Genomic DNA, 17700 nt, shown 5'->3' with positions numbered 1-17700 from the left:
AAATACTGTTGTCATATCACAGAAAAACATCGCTGCACGCTTAAAACAAAAGAAGAATGCAATTGATAATCTACCATTCTGCTCCCCTTCGTTTCTTTTCCTGCTGGCACAATCCCTTCCTTCCCAACAATCACTTCTGTCCCTCTCCCCTCCTCACGGTCTCTGCAATCTGATCTACGGTGATACGTGATCTCTTGGACACAGCCCCAATGCAGGCGCATTCAAGTACTGTACCAGCACAGGCACCTCGGCTGAGCAAAATGTCTGTCCCCTAGTCCTGCGCCTGGCTTTGCATGTCCTTGACAATGCTTGCATGCGTCCCTCTCTGCCTGCTACCTTCTTACTGCTTTTGCTGCCTGCTCCTCCTGCCCTGGGGGCAACTTTGCCCCCCTGCATGTACGTGCATCGATTTTCATACCATAGACTGCATGGATCAGGGGCTCCGGAGCCTCCCCAGCGCCTTCCCGTTGGATGTCAGGAAACTCCTTGCAGCCAACAACCATATTCGGACTATACCGGCCGATTTATTTGTCTACTACGGTGACCTGGTGTACCTGGACCTGAGGAATAACTGCTTGACCTCGTTAGAGGAGGGGACCTTTGTCAGCTCCTCAAGACTGGTCTTTCTAGACTTGAGTTTCAATGCCTTGAGGCAGCTGGACGCTGGGATTTTCAAGGCAGCGGAGAAGCTGATTAAGCTGAGTCTGGGGAACAACAACCTTTCCGAGGTGAACGAAGCAGCTTTTGAGACGCTAGACTCGCTCCAAGTGTTGGAGTTGCAGCACAATAATTTGCAGAGCCTTCACGTAGGTGCCCTGGAAGCTCTGCCCTCACTCCGGGCTATACGCCTGGAAGGGAACCCCTGGCTCTGTGACTGTGACTTTGCCAAGATCTTCTTCTGGATCGAAGAAAACGCCAGTAAACTTCAACAAGGTAAGGGGCGTAGCCAGACCTCGCGGTGGGAGGGGGCCAGAGCCCGAGGTTGGGGGCACATTTTGAGTGCCATCCCCCCCCCCCACCGCTACGCCTCGCCTCCTCGCCCTCACCACCGCCTCACCTCGCCCCCTCACTAACAAATACCTTTGCTTTCAGGGGTCCCAAACCCCCGCCAGCCGAAGCCTTGTAAAGCGCGGTCTCCAGCGCAACTGCGTTCGCTGCCTGCCCCCTGCTCTTCTTTCTTCTTGCTCCTGTGCTTCGGCTGGCTGGGGTTGGGGATCCCCCCCGCCAGCCAAACCAGGCGCCTGGATGAAATTTGCAGGGGCCCAGGCCCCCATGCCCCCCCCCCCGTAGCTACACCCCTACTTTAGGATCAGAATTTGTGAGAAAATCAAGCTCCGGGGTGTGATGGTCGTCAACAACCGACAGTAAAATGCTGGATTGTGTTTGTGAGAAGTGTAGACATCTGAACCCTTTTACTGAGCTGCGGTAAAAGGTGGCCTACGCTAGCGTCAGTGCGTGTTTTTGATGTGAGCTGAGGCCCCCTTTTACCATAGCGAATAGAAGACTATCTTTGTTTCCCGAAAATAAATGGCCATGCGGTAAGGGAACCGCTTACCGTGCGGCCATTTCAAGGGAGAGCACCTCAATAGGTGGCAGTAAGGGCTCCCACGCTAACCCAGTGGTAACCGGGCAATTTACCGCCGGGTAAGCACCAGCGCTACAAAAAGAGAAAATATTTTTGTAGCGCCGGAAATGGCACGCTGGGGGTGGGTTCCTGTGGTAGGCCGGCGGTAGTTCCGGATTGGCGCATGGCAAGCCCTGACTGCAAACTGCTGGCTTTACTTTCTTCCGAAAGTCTCTCTAAGCAGGGCACTCCTGGAGGGTGATGATTTATATGGAGAAGGACACTTGATTGAAATCCATCTTTCATTTTCAGCCAAACTGCTAATACTGCGTTGAAAATGAACCCATAAAACATTGAAACGGAGTGTGGAAAGAACAAAAGGGCAAACATTAATCAGACGTTACGTCAGGGACAGAGTGTCATATCACCCTAATTAATGACCATATCTACTCAGTACTGGGTAGGGGTTGGCAGTGAAGGATATTACTGTTCCTACCTGCCAGCTATGCTTCTCTAGGTAACCTTAACAGGAAAAGGATGTTTCCATATAATATGACAGCATTTGCAATCTAGCTCATCCATGTAATAATCAAAATTCCCAAATAACCCACAGATCTAGCTTTTGGCAGTGTCACATTTGGTGACCAGTGGCGTAGCCAGAGGTGGGCCTGGGTGGGCCGGGGCCCACTCACTTTGGACCCAGGTCCACCCAAAATTGTGACGCTGTGGCTGGTGGGGATCCCCAAATCTTACCAGCTGAAGATTCTCTGTCCTTGGGTAGTCCCCACTCTTCCAAATGTCAGCCAGCAGCACTTGCCTTGAACTGAGGCTGAGACTGACCCTTCTGCACATGCTCAGTTTTCGCACATGAAAAAAAGCACTGAGAATGCATGGCCTGCCGACAGCAGCATCAATTTGAAGCAAGTGCTGCTGGCTGCCGTTTGGAAGAGTGCTGGCTGCATGAGGAGGAGGAGGAAATCTTCAGCTGGCAGGGTTTGGGGATCTCCGCTAGCTCAAGTATTTAATATTTGGGGTTTGTGGGCAGGGAGGGGTGGAGAGAGGAGCAAACAGGGGGGGGGGGGGGAATGAATTCCATGCCCACTCACCTTAGGCTCAGGCCCACCCAAAATTGGCCATCTGGCTACGCCCCTGTTGGTGACACGCCGAAAGAGTGTCAACCAGATAACCTTGATGAATGTCCTTTGCTGGTGTTATTTCTATAACACATCCATACACCTGATCAGAGCTGTGTCTCTTCCACCAGTCCACCGCTCTGCGTCCACTAGGAATGAGCTGGCTGATATTCAAAGCCACTTAACTGGCTGGGAATTGCTGCTAACTAGTTAACTCGCTTGTTCGCGGTTAACCAGTCATTTTCAGCAGCACTTACCGTTGAAGATTATGGGTTAGTGCCAAACCTTAAGCCAGCTATGTTGGAGGTATTCCGGGGGGGGGGGGGGTGTTCCAGGGACGGAGTCTGGTTACATCCCAATATTCAGACGTAACCAGCCAGGTTTAGCAGAAAAATAGGACCGCATAAATAGCTGTCCTCTCTGTTTCCAACAATTTTATTGATGACAAAATATAAGAAAACTCATCCAACACAGTTGCTATACAATGAATAAAGTGTCAAAGCAGTAATGGAAAATTCCTTTATCAATTATTTTTTAGATTTTATTTCCCCCCACCACCTATAGCCTTCCCCCAACCTCTCTCTCTCTATATATATATATATAGTTCAGAAATATTATTTATTCAATATACAGATCACTTTGTTTTAACCCTTCCCAACAACACTGCCCCATTAACCCTACACAATACACGAAAACCCTTTACCACAAGACATCTGTAATCATAAAACACTCCCCTCCCCAAACCCATCCAACCAAAGCCATTTAAAAACATTTATCACGGAAACAGCTAATGGCTTGTGTTCTTATAGCCCCCTGAGAAAACCAACATTTCCATTCCCTCCTCTCCCCACTTCAGAGCCCCCATATTCCTGTCCTAATCCCAAACTCATACCCCTCCTCCTACTCAAACTGCCTTTTCCCACCATCCCTTAATATTCGAGAATCCAAGTCTACTGTCCATCATTTATCATGTCAGTATTCAACCTATGTAGTTCCCCCCCCCCCCCCCCCCCCCCACACCACCACCACCAAAACATTCAGAATTTGACTTCAAGCCCTAGGGGATAATGCTTGTATATAGTCTTCCCAAATGTCCGAAAACTGTTTACTGTGCTTACATAGGCCATTGACCCCATGACGTTCCATCAAACATGGAATGTGAAGCCTATTCCTCCATTTCCAAAGGAAGGCACAGCAGGTTATGTTCAGCTTTTGAAAATATCTTTCAAAGCAACCACTCTAGATTTTTTAACCAGCAATCTATTATTCTTTCTCATCGCTCCCAAATATCGCTCCTAACCCAGAACCAAACCCCAGGACTGACAGTTGATAATTTGTCCTAGTATCCCATTAAGGAAATAAACAATGATACCCAAAAAATCTCAAATTTGATGACATTTCCAAAAAACACGTCCCAAGTCGCCCTTAGAGAACATGCACTTCGGACACTGAGGAAACGCTACACATTCCATCCTATACGCTCTAGCTGGGGATATGTATGCTCTATGCAAAACCCTATACCAACATTCTCAATATTCTGCACTGTGCAAAACTTGAGGGATTCATTTAACTATGGCAAGAAAATCTAAATCTTCTCCTGTAGAAACTAATTTCCCTTCCCATTTAATTTTTAAACCATCATATGAGTTTAGAATGTCCAAAGTTTAACAGGAATTTGTGTAGCAAAGGCACTGATGACGGGTTAGGGTTTTGAGGATTAAATAAGTCCCGTAAATATGCAATTAAATCAACAGAAAGTGAGTCCAAAGATAAGGAGTGGACATAATATTGCAATTGATGACATGCAAAGGTATCTCCTGGATCAGTTCCCAGTCTCTGTCTCCGCGTTGGTAGGGAATGTAACCCGCCGTTGTGTTGCATACAGCGTTTCAGAAGACTGACCCTTTAGCTTGCCATTTAGTAGATACTACATTATCTTCATCAGATGAATAATCTGAATTTCCTTTAAGAGGAAATAAAAAGGAACGATCAGGATTCTGATTCCAGCGGTGTGTTAGAGCAAACCAGATACCCAAAGGGGCTTCAATAATATACTATCTTTAACAAGGGATGGAAGATTTTCACGGGAAACTTGCAGTAACAAGTTGAAATGCCAAGGGGCAAAGAATTCTTTTTCCAGATGATAGGGTGTATAGTTTTCCAACTCAAATAACCAATCCCCGAGAGGCCTCAACAATTGAATAACTGAAAAATAGGCAAACCCAATCCACCCATTCTCCAGTTCTCAAAACTTAACTTAGGTTTTTTTCCCTAGTCCCCAATGGAACTGCCCCAACACCTTACGTAAGGCCTGAAGATATAACTGTCCTATCTTTATCCGCTAACCCATGGTCAGTTAAGTCTAAATACTAACCTTACCAGCCATGCGTTAGCCAGCTTTAAAAAAAAATGGCCGTTCAGTGCCGAAGCCCAGACAGGGCCTGCATTGAATTTCTGATTTTAGTGCTGGCGATGGACAAAAAAACACTGTCTGCTGCCAGCTGAATATTGGGGGGGAGGGAGGGGGGGAGGGACATATTTACTTACTAATGCGCTCAGAGACCTGTTTCTAAATTCAAATCAAAACTAAAATCCCATTTATTTTCCGTAGCCTTTGATACTGGCTAGCGTTGGCAGACGAATTTAATTTAATTTAATTTGGTATTTATAACCCACTTTACCAACAAGTTCTAAGCGGTTTACATTTAACAGTTTGTTATCAAAAGATTAGCTAACATTAATTAGTAATAACTTACAGTCAAACTGTTCAGTATACAGTAAACAATATTACATTCCATCCTATTAACTAGCTAGAGATGGTTGAGCATAATTGTTTATGTAAGATCATATTTAATATGAAATTTTATAGTCTATAATGTAGACCCTTTGTCATTTTATTGGGACAAGTTTAGGTTCCGTGTGAGTGTTCTGCTAGGTTTAGCAAGTCGTTTTGTGTTTCATCTTCCGTGTCTTGTGTAGATGTGGGGCTGGTTTTCCTGAGGTTGAGCCAAAGTGTTTCTGGAATAACCAAGTTTTAACTGAGCGTCTGAAATGCAAATAGTCTGTTATTAATCTTATGTCTCGCGGCAGTAAGTTCCACAGTTCCGCTCCTTTGCCTGTAATTGTAATTCCCGTGAAAATCTTCCATCCCTTGTTAAACTGTGAGTTTTCTTTCTTCGTCATTCTTGTGTGAAGTTGGCAGTATGGTGGGCAAAGATTTGCCTAACAGAAAAATACAGACCCCATTTTTTAGCGATGCTTAATAAACGGGAGGAGGGGTAAATCTTTAAATGACCCAATTTAAACAAATACTGGCGCACAAAAATTGTTGGTTGTTAAAAATTGTTGCTCACACACAAAACAATTTGCATGCGCTAGGCCAGTCCTTAGAGGGAACATTATTCATGACTGCCCCCCCACCCAAACTTTGCTTGCTAACGATAGACACCCATTATATTTCTATGGGCGTCTCTTGCGTTAATGCATGCTAATTTTTAGCGCACGCTCAAACGTTTATTCACCTACAGCGTGGCTTAGTAAACAGAGCCCATGGTCTTGAAGAGGTAACCCAAATGACCCTACACAGGCCGTGTTTTGGCTCAAAGTCATCCCCAGGGGTCACCTGGACTAAAATCAAAAACTCCACTATTCCTGAATGAAAGTGTGATGTTTGAAAAGATGAAAATCAATAAGAGGAAAAACCTCAAATACCAAAGTCAGACTATCTGCGTAGTGCCCAGGATAGCTAGACAAGAGGAGTGCAAACCATTTTAAAAAAATTTTTATTTATGAAATTATCAAAATAAATCCAAGACGTATATTCTTGTTACAGAAAAAGACATTCTAACAAGGAAATAAAATTGCTAGGAAAAGTTTTTTTTTTTTTGTTACATTTGTGCCCTGCGCTTTCCCACTCATGGCAGGCTCAATGTGGCTTACATATTGTATACAGGTACTTATTTGTACCTGGGGCAATGGAGGGTTATGTGACTTGCCCAGAGTCACAAGGAGCTGCCTGTGCCTGAAGTGGGAATCGAATTCAGTTCCTCAGTTCCCCAGGACCAAAGTCCACCACCCTAACCACTAGGCCACTCCTCTACCCCTAACCACTAGGCCACTCCTCCACTGTTGCTACTATTTGAGTTTCTATTCCACTAGCAACATTCCATGTAGAAGTCGGCCCTTGCAGATCACCAATGTGGCTGCGCAGGCTTCTGCTTCTGTGAGTCTGACGTACGTGCAGGACAACAGACTCACAGAAACAGAAGCCTGCGCAGCTTTCTACATGGAATGTTGCTAGTGGAATAGCAACATTCCATGTAGAATCTCCAATAGTATCTATCTTATTTTTGTTACATTTGTACCCCACGCTTTCCCACTCATGGCAGGCTCAATGCGGCTTACATGGGGCAATGGAGGGTTAAGTGACTTGCCCAGAGTCACAAGGAGCTGCCTGTGCCTGAAGTGGGAATCAAACTCTCAGTTCCCCAGGACCAAAGTCCACCACCCTAACCACTAGGCCACTCCTCCACTCCATAACACTGGAAGTCATTAATCTGTCTTGAAGTCCACCACTTAATCCGGGGACAAGGCAAATATCAGGAAAATACATTTCAAAGGAAAATGGAAAGAGATAGATCCATCCAATACTAATCCAGAGGAGGACGGTAGACAATTGCTGCTCCTCCACTTTCTCCAAGTATAAGCAAAAAGCCTGTAATACTTGGTAGGGAAGCTACTGCTGCTACCAAGTCCTTCCCCCTATTACCACAAACCCATCTACTGTTCCACAAGCGTCCGGAGACTTCTCCATTATTCCCTTAGTTCTCTCCCTCTCTGGAAGCTTCTAGTGCCAGAACATATGATTTCCTGACAGGTGCAGGAAACAGCAAGACCACAGAAGAACTGGCTCCAAGTTGTCTATCTGCTAAGTGATAGGGACCTAGAGAAAATCACTGCTGCAAAATGCAGGCAGCATCTTCCTATTCAAGATCGGGAGGCGGGGCTGGTGGTTGGGAGGCGGGGATAGTGCTGGGCAGACTTAAACGGTCTGTGCCAGAGCCGGTGGTGGGAAGCGGGACTGGTGGTTGGGAGGCGGGGATAGTGCTGGGCAGACTTAAACGGTCTGTGCCAGAGCCGGTGGTGGGAAGCGGGACTGGTGGTTGGGAGGCAGGGATAGTGCTGGGCAGACTTATTCGGTCTGTGCCAGAGCCGGTGGTGGGAAGCGGGACTGGTGGTTGGGAGGCAGGGTTAGTGCTGGGCAGACTTATACGGTCTGTGCCCTGAAGAACACAGGTAAAAATCAAAGTAGGGTATACACAAAATTAGCACATATGAGTTATCTTGTTGGGCAGACTGGATGGACCGTGCAGGTCTTTTTCTGCCGTCATCTACTATGTTACTGTTGGCTGGCAAGACTACATAGGCTAGGAATGGAAACACTAAAATTGAATTAACTGTGCAGAGCATAGAGAATTCAGACAGCATGGAGACTGTTGAAATTCTCATGATGTTCCATGAACCAACGTTTGATGTCTCACAAATCAAGCTGGAATTTCCAAGGCATAGTAACATAGTAGATGACAGCAGAGAAAGACCTGTATGGTCCATCAAGTCTGCCCAACAAGATAAACTCATGCTATTTTATGTGTATACCTGACCTTGATTTGTATCGGCTATTTTCAGGGCACAGACCGTTGAAGTCTGCCCAGCACTAGCCCCGCCTCCCACCACCGGCTCTGCCACCCAATCTCCGCTAAGCTTCTGAGGATCCCTTCCTTCTGAACAGGATTTCTTTATGTTTATCCCACGCATTTTTGAATTCCATTACCGTTTTCATCTCCACCACCTCCCGCGGGAGGGCATTCCAATTATCCACCACTCTCTCCGTGAAAAAATACTTCCTGACATTTTTCATGGGCAGTTTAGAAGGAAGCACCCTCCGAACTCCCCAAAACATACGTGCAGGTTGAGACCTTCAGATTTCTTGCTGCCAAACAATTGTTGAAATCTGCTAGATAGCCACAAACACAGACTAGAAGCCGGGCTCCCAGAAGTTTCTGACAACCAATAGTGACAGTTACACCAAATTTTGCTAATGAATCTCACAGCAAAATGTGGTGCAAAATTACTTGCAAATATCTTTGGAAGAAGTGACTCTCCAGTGTCATTTGGCCCCCAGGGAGGGGTCCCCACCAAGGTCCAAGAATTGAAGAGGACCCAGCCTCTGCGCTTTATAAAGCCTGTTTAACAAGCAGAACGAGATGCTAGAGCCAAACTTCAGCAGTTCATTAATTTAGACTTTGAACGAAATTTATTGTGGAGAGAACTGCATACAAAATTTTGCTATTTGCAAAAACAGAATTTCTTTTAAACAGTGCTTTGCATGCATAAACCTAAACAGCACTTATTTATTTATTTATTACATTTATATCCCACATTTTCCCACCTATTTGTTGGCTCACTGTGGCTTACATAGTACCGGATAGGCGTTACAGACTCCGGTGTAAACAAATACAAATTGATGTTGTGGTAAGATAAAGTTCATGTGGCACAGCCACACTAGGGAATCGTACAACGGAAGAGTTGTGTTATGTCCATTACGTTCTTTAGTTTTGTTGTGTTGCAGAGATCAGGCGTTTATGTTGGATCGGTAGGGTATGCCTTTTTAAACAGGTTAGTTTTTAGTGTTTTCCGGAAGTTGAGGTGGTCGTTCGTAGTTTTCAAGGCTTTTGGTAATGCGTTCCACAGTTGTGTGCTTACGTAGGAAAAACTGGATGCGAAATTTGATTTGTATTTGAGTCCTTTGCAGCTTGGGTAGTGCAGATTTAGGTACGCTCGTGTTGATTCGGATGTGTTTCTAGTTGGTAGGTCTATCAAGTCTGTCATGTAGCCTAGAGCTTCACCGTAGATAATTTTGTGGACCATTGTGCAGATTTTGAAGGCAATACGTTCTTTGATTGGGAGCCAGTGTAGTTTTTCGCGGAGGGGTTTTGCGCTATCAAATCGGGTTTTTCCGAAGATAAGCCTGGCTGCCGTGTTCTGGGCGGTCTGAAGTTTCTTTAATGTTTGTTCTTTACATCCCACATAGATTCCGTTGCAGTAGTCCATGTGACTTAGTACCATTGATTGTATCAGGTTGCGAAATGTTTCCCTCGGGAAGAATTTTTTCTTCATTTGCACAACTCGGTTACCTGAAAAGCCAGAACTGCAGACCGTGGGTTAACCTTAGCCTCTGGCCTCACCTGGTGATGTATACTAGCTGGGGAACAGAGCTAAGTATCAGTATTCAGTACACAGGAGCGGCTTTCAGGTCAGGAGAAATCCACATTTCTCATATTTCCCCCATCCCACGTGGGACAGCTATGTTGCATGTTTCATTCATATCCTCATTACCCAGGTACAGCCTCGATCATAGCATTCTATATCAAATAATGTGCACAAGGTCTTTCCCCTCGTAAGTCCCTGTCCCTATTGTTTAGGTCTGCATGAGGTGATGAATATTTTCTCTGGAGCTAAACTGCTCCACCTGAGGGTAGATACCCTGCAATTCTTTGGATTTCCTCCTAACAGGATAAGGAATCAAAGCTTTATCACTGACCTCTACCTTTCATCAATAATTTGTAGCTAAATAATATATACTGGTTTTGCATATTTTATAACCAGGTGAGAAAGTGAAAGCAGAGGACACAGGTTGGACTCATCTGTCAATGATCCACCACTCTAATGATAAGAAATTTTACCAATAAGCCCAGTCCTTAAAAGAATGACCTTGTACTGGGGCTGGAACGTACGCAGTGTGGCATTAAAAAAAAAACTCTCGGAATTAGCATTTGACAAATTCAGGGTATGCAAAGAAAACATGACACATAAAGGCGTTCAGCACGACCGTCCAATATTCTACTTTGCATTCATTGTTAGTAAAATATATGGCTGTGGTTAGTTTTTATTCTTTTCATGAATATTTTATTTATTTTGGGGTGTTTTAAAATTAGTTTAATACGTCTGTTCTAAGAAGCCATTTTTAGTGTGTGTTAAAATGATATAACATAGATTAACCACTGAATTAAGCTGTACTAAGTTGATTACTATGGAAAGACAACAAAGCAGATCAGTAGAAGAAAACCATTAATTTATTGAACAAAAAAACCCAAATATTCAAATCAGCTGATTTGAATATTTGTTTTTTTGTTCAATAAATTTATGGTTTTCTTCTACCGATCTGCTTTGTTGTCTTTCCATCTTGGAGTTTGCAGATCATCTCTGCCTTGTTGTTTTCTTGGACCCTCTAACTTGATTACTGCCCATTAAGGGGTCCTGTTACTAAGGTGCGCTAACGGATTACCACATGCGTTAAAAAGCCATGTGGACCATAGGAATATAATGGACTGCATGTCATTCAGGGCCTCTTGTACAAAGCCGAGCTGCCGATGCTCGGTGCAGCAAACGAGAGGAAGCCCATTCAATTCCTATGGGTTTCCTCTCATTTGTCGCGTGGGAATCGCTAGCGTGGCTTTGTAAAAGTAGGCCTTAGTGCACGCTAATCGTTAGCATGCGCCAAATCCGTTAGTACGCCTTAGTAAAAGGACCCCTAAATTAACACACACTGAGGGCTTCTATTTGCCTTTTCCAAAAGAGCATAGACTCCTAATGACATTGCTCTCAATGCAAACAAAATTTAACAGTAATGTCTCACGCGTTAACTGGGCGGTAATCATCAGCGGGCATCGGTTTGCACCGCATGCTAGAAATTTTCTGGCGTGCATGGCGGGCACACATAAAAAATGAAATTACTGCCTGGGCCACGCGGTAGTTCCAAATTGGCGTTGTTGGGCGCATGTAAGGCGCCTATGCAGCTTAGTAAAAGGGTCTCTAATTGTTTCTAGTGTTTGGTATTCGTCCTTTCCAGATGTTAATTTTATGTTTCAGTGGGCTGCTGGTATTTCTATTTGTAGATATATTTTGGTATTATATATCCCTGTTTTTGTATTTTTTCTGGCTAGTAAACATGCGCTAGTTGGTTGATACTGAGTGTTTTGGGCTTTTTATTTATGCAGGGTTTGTTTCTAGGATATTTTTTACCCTACTTTTGATTCTTGTGTTCTGTGGACATTTGGACTGATTCTTTTTTCAGGGGTCCTTTTACGAAGCTGCGGCAAAAGGGGACCTGCGCTGGCATCAGGCGTGTTCTTGGCACGCACCGAGGCCCCCTTTTACTACAGCGCATAAAAGGTTGTCTTTCTTTTTTTTTTTAAAGAAACGGCTGCGCGGCAAGTGAAGCACTTGCCGCGCACCCATTTTGGGGGGAGCACTTACCGCCACCACCCATTGCAGTGGCGATAAGGTCTCCCACGCTAACCCGGCGGTAACCAGGGCAGTGCACGGCACTGCCCGTTTACCGCCAGGTACACAGTAGTGGTGTACGCTGGGGGTGGGATCTACCGCTGGGTTGCTGCGGTAGCCCGGCGGTACTTACGTTTTAGCAAGCGGTAAGGCCGTTTTGGGCTTACCGCCACTGTGTAAAAGACTCCCTCAGTTCCTTAGCAGTCAGTATATATTTTTTCTCTCTTCTTTTAGGATCAGGTTTACTTTCAGGCTTATTTTCGAAAGAGAAGGGCACCCATCTTTCGACACAAATCAGGAGATGGGCGTCCTTCTCTCAGGGTCGCCCAAATCAGCATAATCGAAAGCTGATTTTGGGCGTCCTCAACTGCTTTCCATTGTGGGGACGACCAAAGTTCACGGGGGCGTGTCGGACGCATAGCGAAGGCGGGACTGTGGCGTGCCTAACACATGGGTGTCCTCAACCGATAATGGAAAAAAGAAGAGCGTCGCTGACGAGCACTTGGGCGACTTTACTTGGTCCATTTTTTCTTACGACCAAGCCTCAAAAAGGTGCCCGAACTGACCAGATGACCACCGGAGGGAATCGAGGATGACCTCCCCTTACTCCCCCAGTGGTCACCAACCCCCTCCCACCCTAAAAAAAAACTTTTAAAATATTTTTTGCCAGCCTCAAATGTCATACCCAGCTCCATGACAGCAGTATGCAGGTCCCTGGAGCAGTTTTAGTGGGTGCAGTGCACTTCAGGCAGGCGGACCCAGGCCCATTCCCTCCTACCTGTTACACTTGTGGTGATAAATGTGAGCCCTTCAAAACCCACCAGAAACCCACTGTACCCACATCTAGGTGCCCCTCTTCACCCCTTAGGGCTATGGTAGTGGTGTATAGTTGTGGGGAGTGGGTTTCGGGGGTGGGGGTGAGGGGCTCACCACCCAAGGTAAGGGAGCTATGCACCTGGGAGCAGTTTCTGAAGTCCATTGCAGTGCCCCCTAGGCTGCCCGGCTGGTGCCCTGGCATGTGAGGGGGACTAGTGCACTACGAATGCTGGCTCCTCCCATGACCAAATGGCTTGGATTTGGTTGTTTCTGAGATGGGCATCCTCGGTTTCCATTATTGCCGAAAATCGGGGACGACCATCTCTAAGGTCAACCTAAATTTCGCGATTTGGGCATCCCCGACCGTATTATCGAAATGAAAGATGGACGCCCATCTTGTTTCGATAATACGGGTTTCCCCGCCCTTTCGCCGGGATGTCCTCAGGAAAACTTGGGCGCCCCTTTTGATTAAGCCCCTCTTTGTGGTTCCTTTGGAAGGTAGCAAATGCACAACTGAACATCTAGGTAGAAGTTTCGGTTTTGTGGTTTTACCTGTGTATGTGATTATTAGGACTGAGTCAGTTGACCTCCTTTATTGCCCTTTGCCTTGCAGAAATATTCTTGTATAAAATTGCCCAGAGTGCATACAGCCTGTGGGGCCCTTTTACTAAGCCACGTGGGTGCCTACACACGCCCAACGCTCATCAATTTGGAGTTACCGCCCAGCTACCACGTGGCCCGCGTGGTAATTTCATTTTTGATGCTTCTGCTATTTGCGCCAGAAAATACGTGTGAGTTTATTGAAGCACTGGCAGAGAATTAGAGGCTACAGCAGGGCTTCCTAAACCTTTCCCACAGCTGGTCAGAATATCCACAAAGGATATGCACGAGACTCGGTGCCAATTTATCTCAGGTATATTTTCAAGTTTAATGGTACCATCGATAACTCTTTGGAGCATTTAATAACATTATAGTTAGTATGAAAATGGAATAGAAATACATAAATATATATATTTATTTATTTATTGCATTTGTATCCCACATTTTCCCACCTATTTGCAGGCTCAATGTGGCTTACAGAGTATTGTTATGACATAGTCAATTCCAGGATATCAGATACAATTGGTAATGTACAAAGATTAAGTAGGGGAAGAGAGAAGGAAGGTGTTAGGCAGGATAGTGTAGAAGGTGGGCTTTAATAGCTGGATGAGTTGGTGAGGCTATGGGTTATCTTTGTAGGCCTTGTTGAAGAGATGTGTCTTCGGAAATTTGCGAAAGTTAGTTATTTCATCAACAGTTTTCAGGGCTGTAGGTAGTGCATTCCACAACTGCGTGCTCATGTAAGAGAAGGTGGTGGCGTGTACCAGCTTGTATTTTAGTCCTTTACAGAGATAAAAGTGGCAAGTACAGAGCAGCACTGTCTGAACTGTCCACTAGATGGAGACAAAGGCAGTGATGTATATATCTTATGCATCTTTCTACAAAAAGGTTTTAAGGCCAGACTTAAACCTATCAAAGGATTCTTTTAGGCGAAGGGTAGATGGGAGAACATTTCAGCGACTGGGGTCTGTTACACTGAAGATTCTAGCATTTATTTTAGATATTCGGATTCAGCTTGTCCGCCTCTTCATAGGATATATTATCTTCCAGCTCCTAGACAACGTTCAGGCTCTCCTGATGTTAACGTCCATGGGAGACATAGTAATATAGTAACATAGTAGATGACGGCAGAAAAAGACCTGCATGGTCCATCCAGTCTGCCCAAGACAAACTCATATGTGTATACCTTACCTTGAATTTGTACCTGTCCTTTTCAGGGCACAGACCATATAAGTCTGCCCAGCAGTATTTCCCGCCTCCCAACCACCAGTCCCGCCTCCCATCACCGGCTCTGGTACAGACCGTATAAGCCTGCCCTCCCCTATCCTTGCTTCCCAACCACCACCCCCTCTTCCCCCCACCTGCTCCGCCACCCAATTTCAGCTAAGCTTCTGAGGTGGTCTCTAGATCTACACTTTTGGTGGCTTTTGTTTTTCCTATAAGATAAAGAGGCTGTTTTGCGCTTTTTTTTTTTGACTCTCAGATTCCACATTTCTTGGAGGAAATATTTCTATGTTTTCTGACATATCTACTACTACTACTACTTAGCATTTCTATAGCGCTGCCAGGGTTACGCAGCGCTGTACAAGTTTAAACATGAGGAAGGACGGTCCCTGCTCAAGAGAGCTTACAATCTAAAGGTAACAAACTATGTAGTTTGTGTAGTGTAGGTATCATGAATGGGGAAGGTGGTTAGGCGCCAAAAGCAAGGGAAAAGAGATGGGCTTTGAGTAAGGACTTGAAAATGGGCAGGGAGGAGGGCGCATGGCGTATGGGCTCGGGAAGTCTGTTCCAGGCATAAGGTGATGCGAGGCAGAAGGGGCGGAGTCTGGAGTTAGCGGTGGTGGAGAAGGGTACAGATAGGAGTGATTTGTTCTGAGAGCGGAGGTTACGGGTGGGAACATACGGGGAGAGGAGGGTAGAGAGGTAATGGGGGGGCTGCAGATTGAGTGCATATCTAAATGGACTCAATTCACATGGGAAGAAGTTTTTAGCCCTTAAGCCACATGTTATTTCTTTAGGAGCTGGGTTTCAACTGAGGTTTCCTTGTAAGTGTTTACTTTTCCTGGATCAACATACTTACGTGTTTTATGAATCTTCTCAGCTGCAATTTTTCTTGGAAGGAAGAGGGGTTTCATTTAACAATGAAACCTCTTTGACCTACTAACGAACCAAAGGTATATTTAATATGGACTGGACACACTGCATGTTTTCTTATCTTTATCTTTTGACCAGCTTCCTTTGGTATTTCTTGGGTTGGATTTTCCTACTTAAATGTGCTCTGACATAGCTGATTATGGAGTCCTTTTACTAAGGCGCACTGAAAAATGGATTGTGGTAGTGTACACGTGGGTTTTTGGGTCTGCGGCGATCCATTTTTCAGCACACCTGTAAAAAAAGGCCTTTTTAAAATTTTTGCCGAAAATGGACGTGCAGCAGAATCAAACTTGCCGTGCATCCATTTTGTGTCTGTGACCTTAGCACCAGCCATTGACCTGGCAGTAAAGTCTCATGCGGTAATGGCCTTCGCGCGTCAAATGCCACTTGGCGTGCGTCCGATTCGCGCGTCCAAAATTAAAAATTATTTGCTGCAGTCAAAAAAGTCTTCGTTCTGTTGCATGCTGACATCCTTCACGTACAAGGTGCAGGACGTCAGCATGCAACACAACGCAGACTTTTTTGACTGCAGGATGAAGAGTCGGCTGGCGGGGATTGGGGTCCCCCGCCAGCAAAACTGAAGGTAGGCGACGGCGGGGGAGGGTTCGTGGCGGGAGGGGGGAGTCGAGAGGGCGGGAGGTCGTGAAAAGTGGCGGCGGGTCGGCAAGGGGGGGGGTCAGTAGTGGGGGGGTCAGCGTCACTGGGGGGGGGGCTAAAATGTGCCCCCTCACCTCGGGCTCTGGACCCCCCTCCCACCGAAGTCTGGCTACGCCCCTGGTGTAAATGCTCCTGCCCAAAGTTGGGTGCAAATCCTGACAGTACGATCTAATCTATAAAAGGTGCCAATCCCGGAACGCCTGTTATAGAATACCGTTTCACAAAATGTAGAAACTGTGGGGCCCTTTTACTAAGCCAAGTAAGCGTCTACGTGCGCCCGACACACACCAAAATGGAGTTACCGCGTGGGTCTAGTGGTAATTTCATTTTTGGCGCGCATCCGATATGCGCATCTGCAAAAATAATTTAATGGATGTGCGTATCGGATGCGCACCAAATGGCATTTGACACGCCTAGATCATTACCGCCCGGTTACCATATGAGTCTTTACCGCTAGGTCAATAGCTGGTGGTAAGGTTGCAGACCCAAAATGGATGCGTAGCAATTTTGATTTTGTCGCATGACCATTTTTGGCAAAAAATGTTTAAAAGGCCTTTTTTTTACAGGAGCGTTGAGAAATGGATCAGCGCGCACCCAAAACCCGCGTCTACACTACCGCAAGCCATTTTTCACCACACCTTAGTAAAAGGACCCCTGTGCAAATTAAAAGACTTGTGCACTTATTCCCAGTTTGCAGGGTGCCCAGGGGAAAAATTGCAATGATTTTTTTTTTTAATTTTGCTCAGATTTTTTATCCAACCTCTAACATTGCTGAAATTTATAGGTTCACACCCTTGTCTTGCTCTCTGCAGGTATGCAAGAAATCCATTGCTCCTTGGAAGACAGAAGAATCTACCTACATGAGCTGTCAGAAATTAGCTTTAGCGAATGCAAGTTTAGCTTGTCGGTCCTGGACTTCTTGATTATCTTCTTCTCCGGAGTGGCCGTCTCCATTGCTGCCATCTTCTCAAGCTTTTTCCTGGCGAGCACAGTGCACTGCTTCCAGAAATGTGCTCCGAGCAAGGACGATGACGAGGAGGACGAAGACGAAGACTGAGCCTTAACTCGCACCACATTCAAACAACAAAAAACAAACTTCCAAGCAAGCATAAGTAAAACATGCACAACAAAACAGTTCTTTAGTGGCAAAATTATTGGCCGCAGCCTCTTTATTTAATTAAACATTTAACACTTCACAAAAGACTGTATTTAACTAACTCCATCGATTCCCTAGTAATACCAGGCAGCCCTAACCTACCCCTGAACAATTAGAAGCTAGTCAGTGACAACGTAGCCCCAACTCACATCATAAATTAAAACAAGCCAAATTGTAAATAACATTAAAGAATTCTCTTTACATTCAATTAAAATGAGCTTTGCGATGTTGCCAAAACCTTACCTCGGCTCGACGTGGTATCGCACCCGAGCCTT

The 17700-nt window shown here is 45.4% G+C and overlaps 1 protein-coding gene across 1 annotated transcript; it reads left to right on the top strand.

Moving 5' to 3' along the window:
- Window positions 1-220: 220 nt before the first annotated feature.
- On the top strand, window positions 221-17394 carry LRRC38 (leucine rich repeat containing 38). Its single transcript, XM_030222097.1, has 2 exons — window positions 221-933; window positions 17082-17394. Exons 1-2 carry the CDS (start codon window positions 294-296, stop codon window positions 17324-17326), a joined length of 885 nt encoding a protein of 294 aa, XP_030077957.1. The 5' UTR covers window positions 221-293; the 3' UTR covers window positions 17327-17394.
- The last annotated feature ends 306 nt before the right edge of the window (window positions 17395-17700 follow it).

Source organism: Microcaecilia unicolor, chromosome 13, assembly GCF_901765095.1.
Source record: "Microcaecilia unicolor chromosome 13, aMicUni1.1, whole genome shotgun sequence".
In the NCBI taxonomy this organism is placed as follows: domain Eukaryota; kingdom Metazoa; phylum Chordata; class Amphibia; order Gymnophiona; family Siphonopidae; genus Microcaecilia; species Microcaecilia unicolor.
Note: the sequence above shows the minus strand (reverse complement) of the source record. Positions and strands in the feature narration are given on the sequence as shown.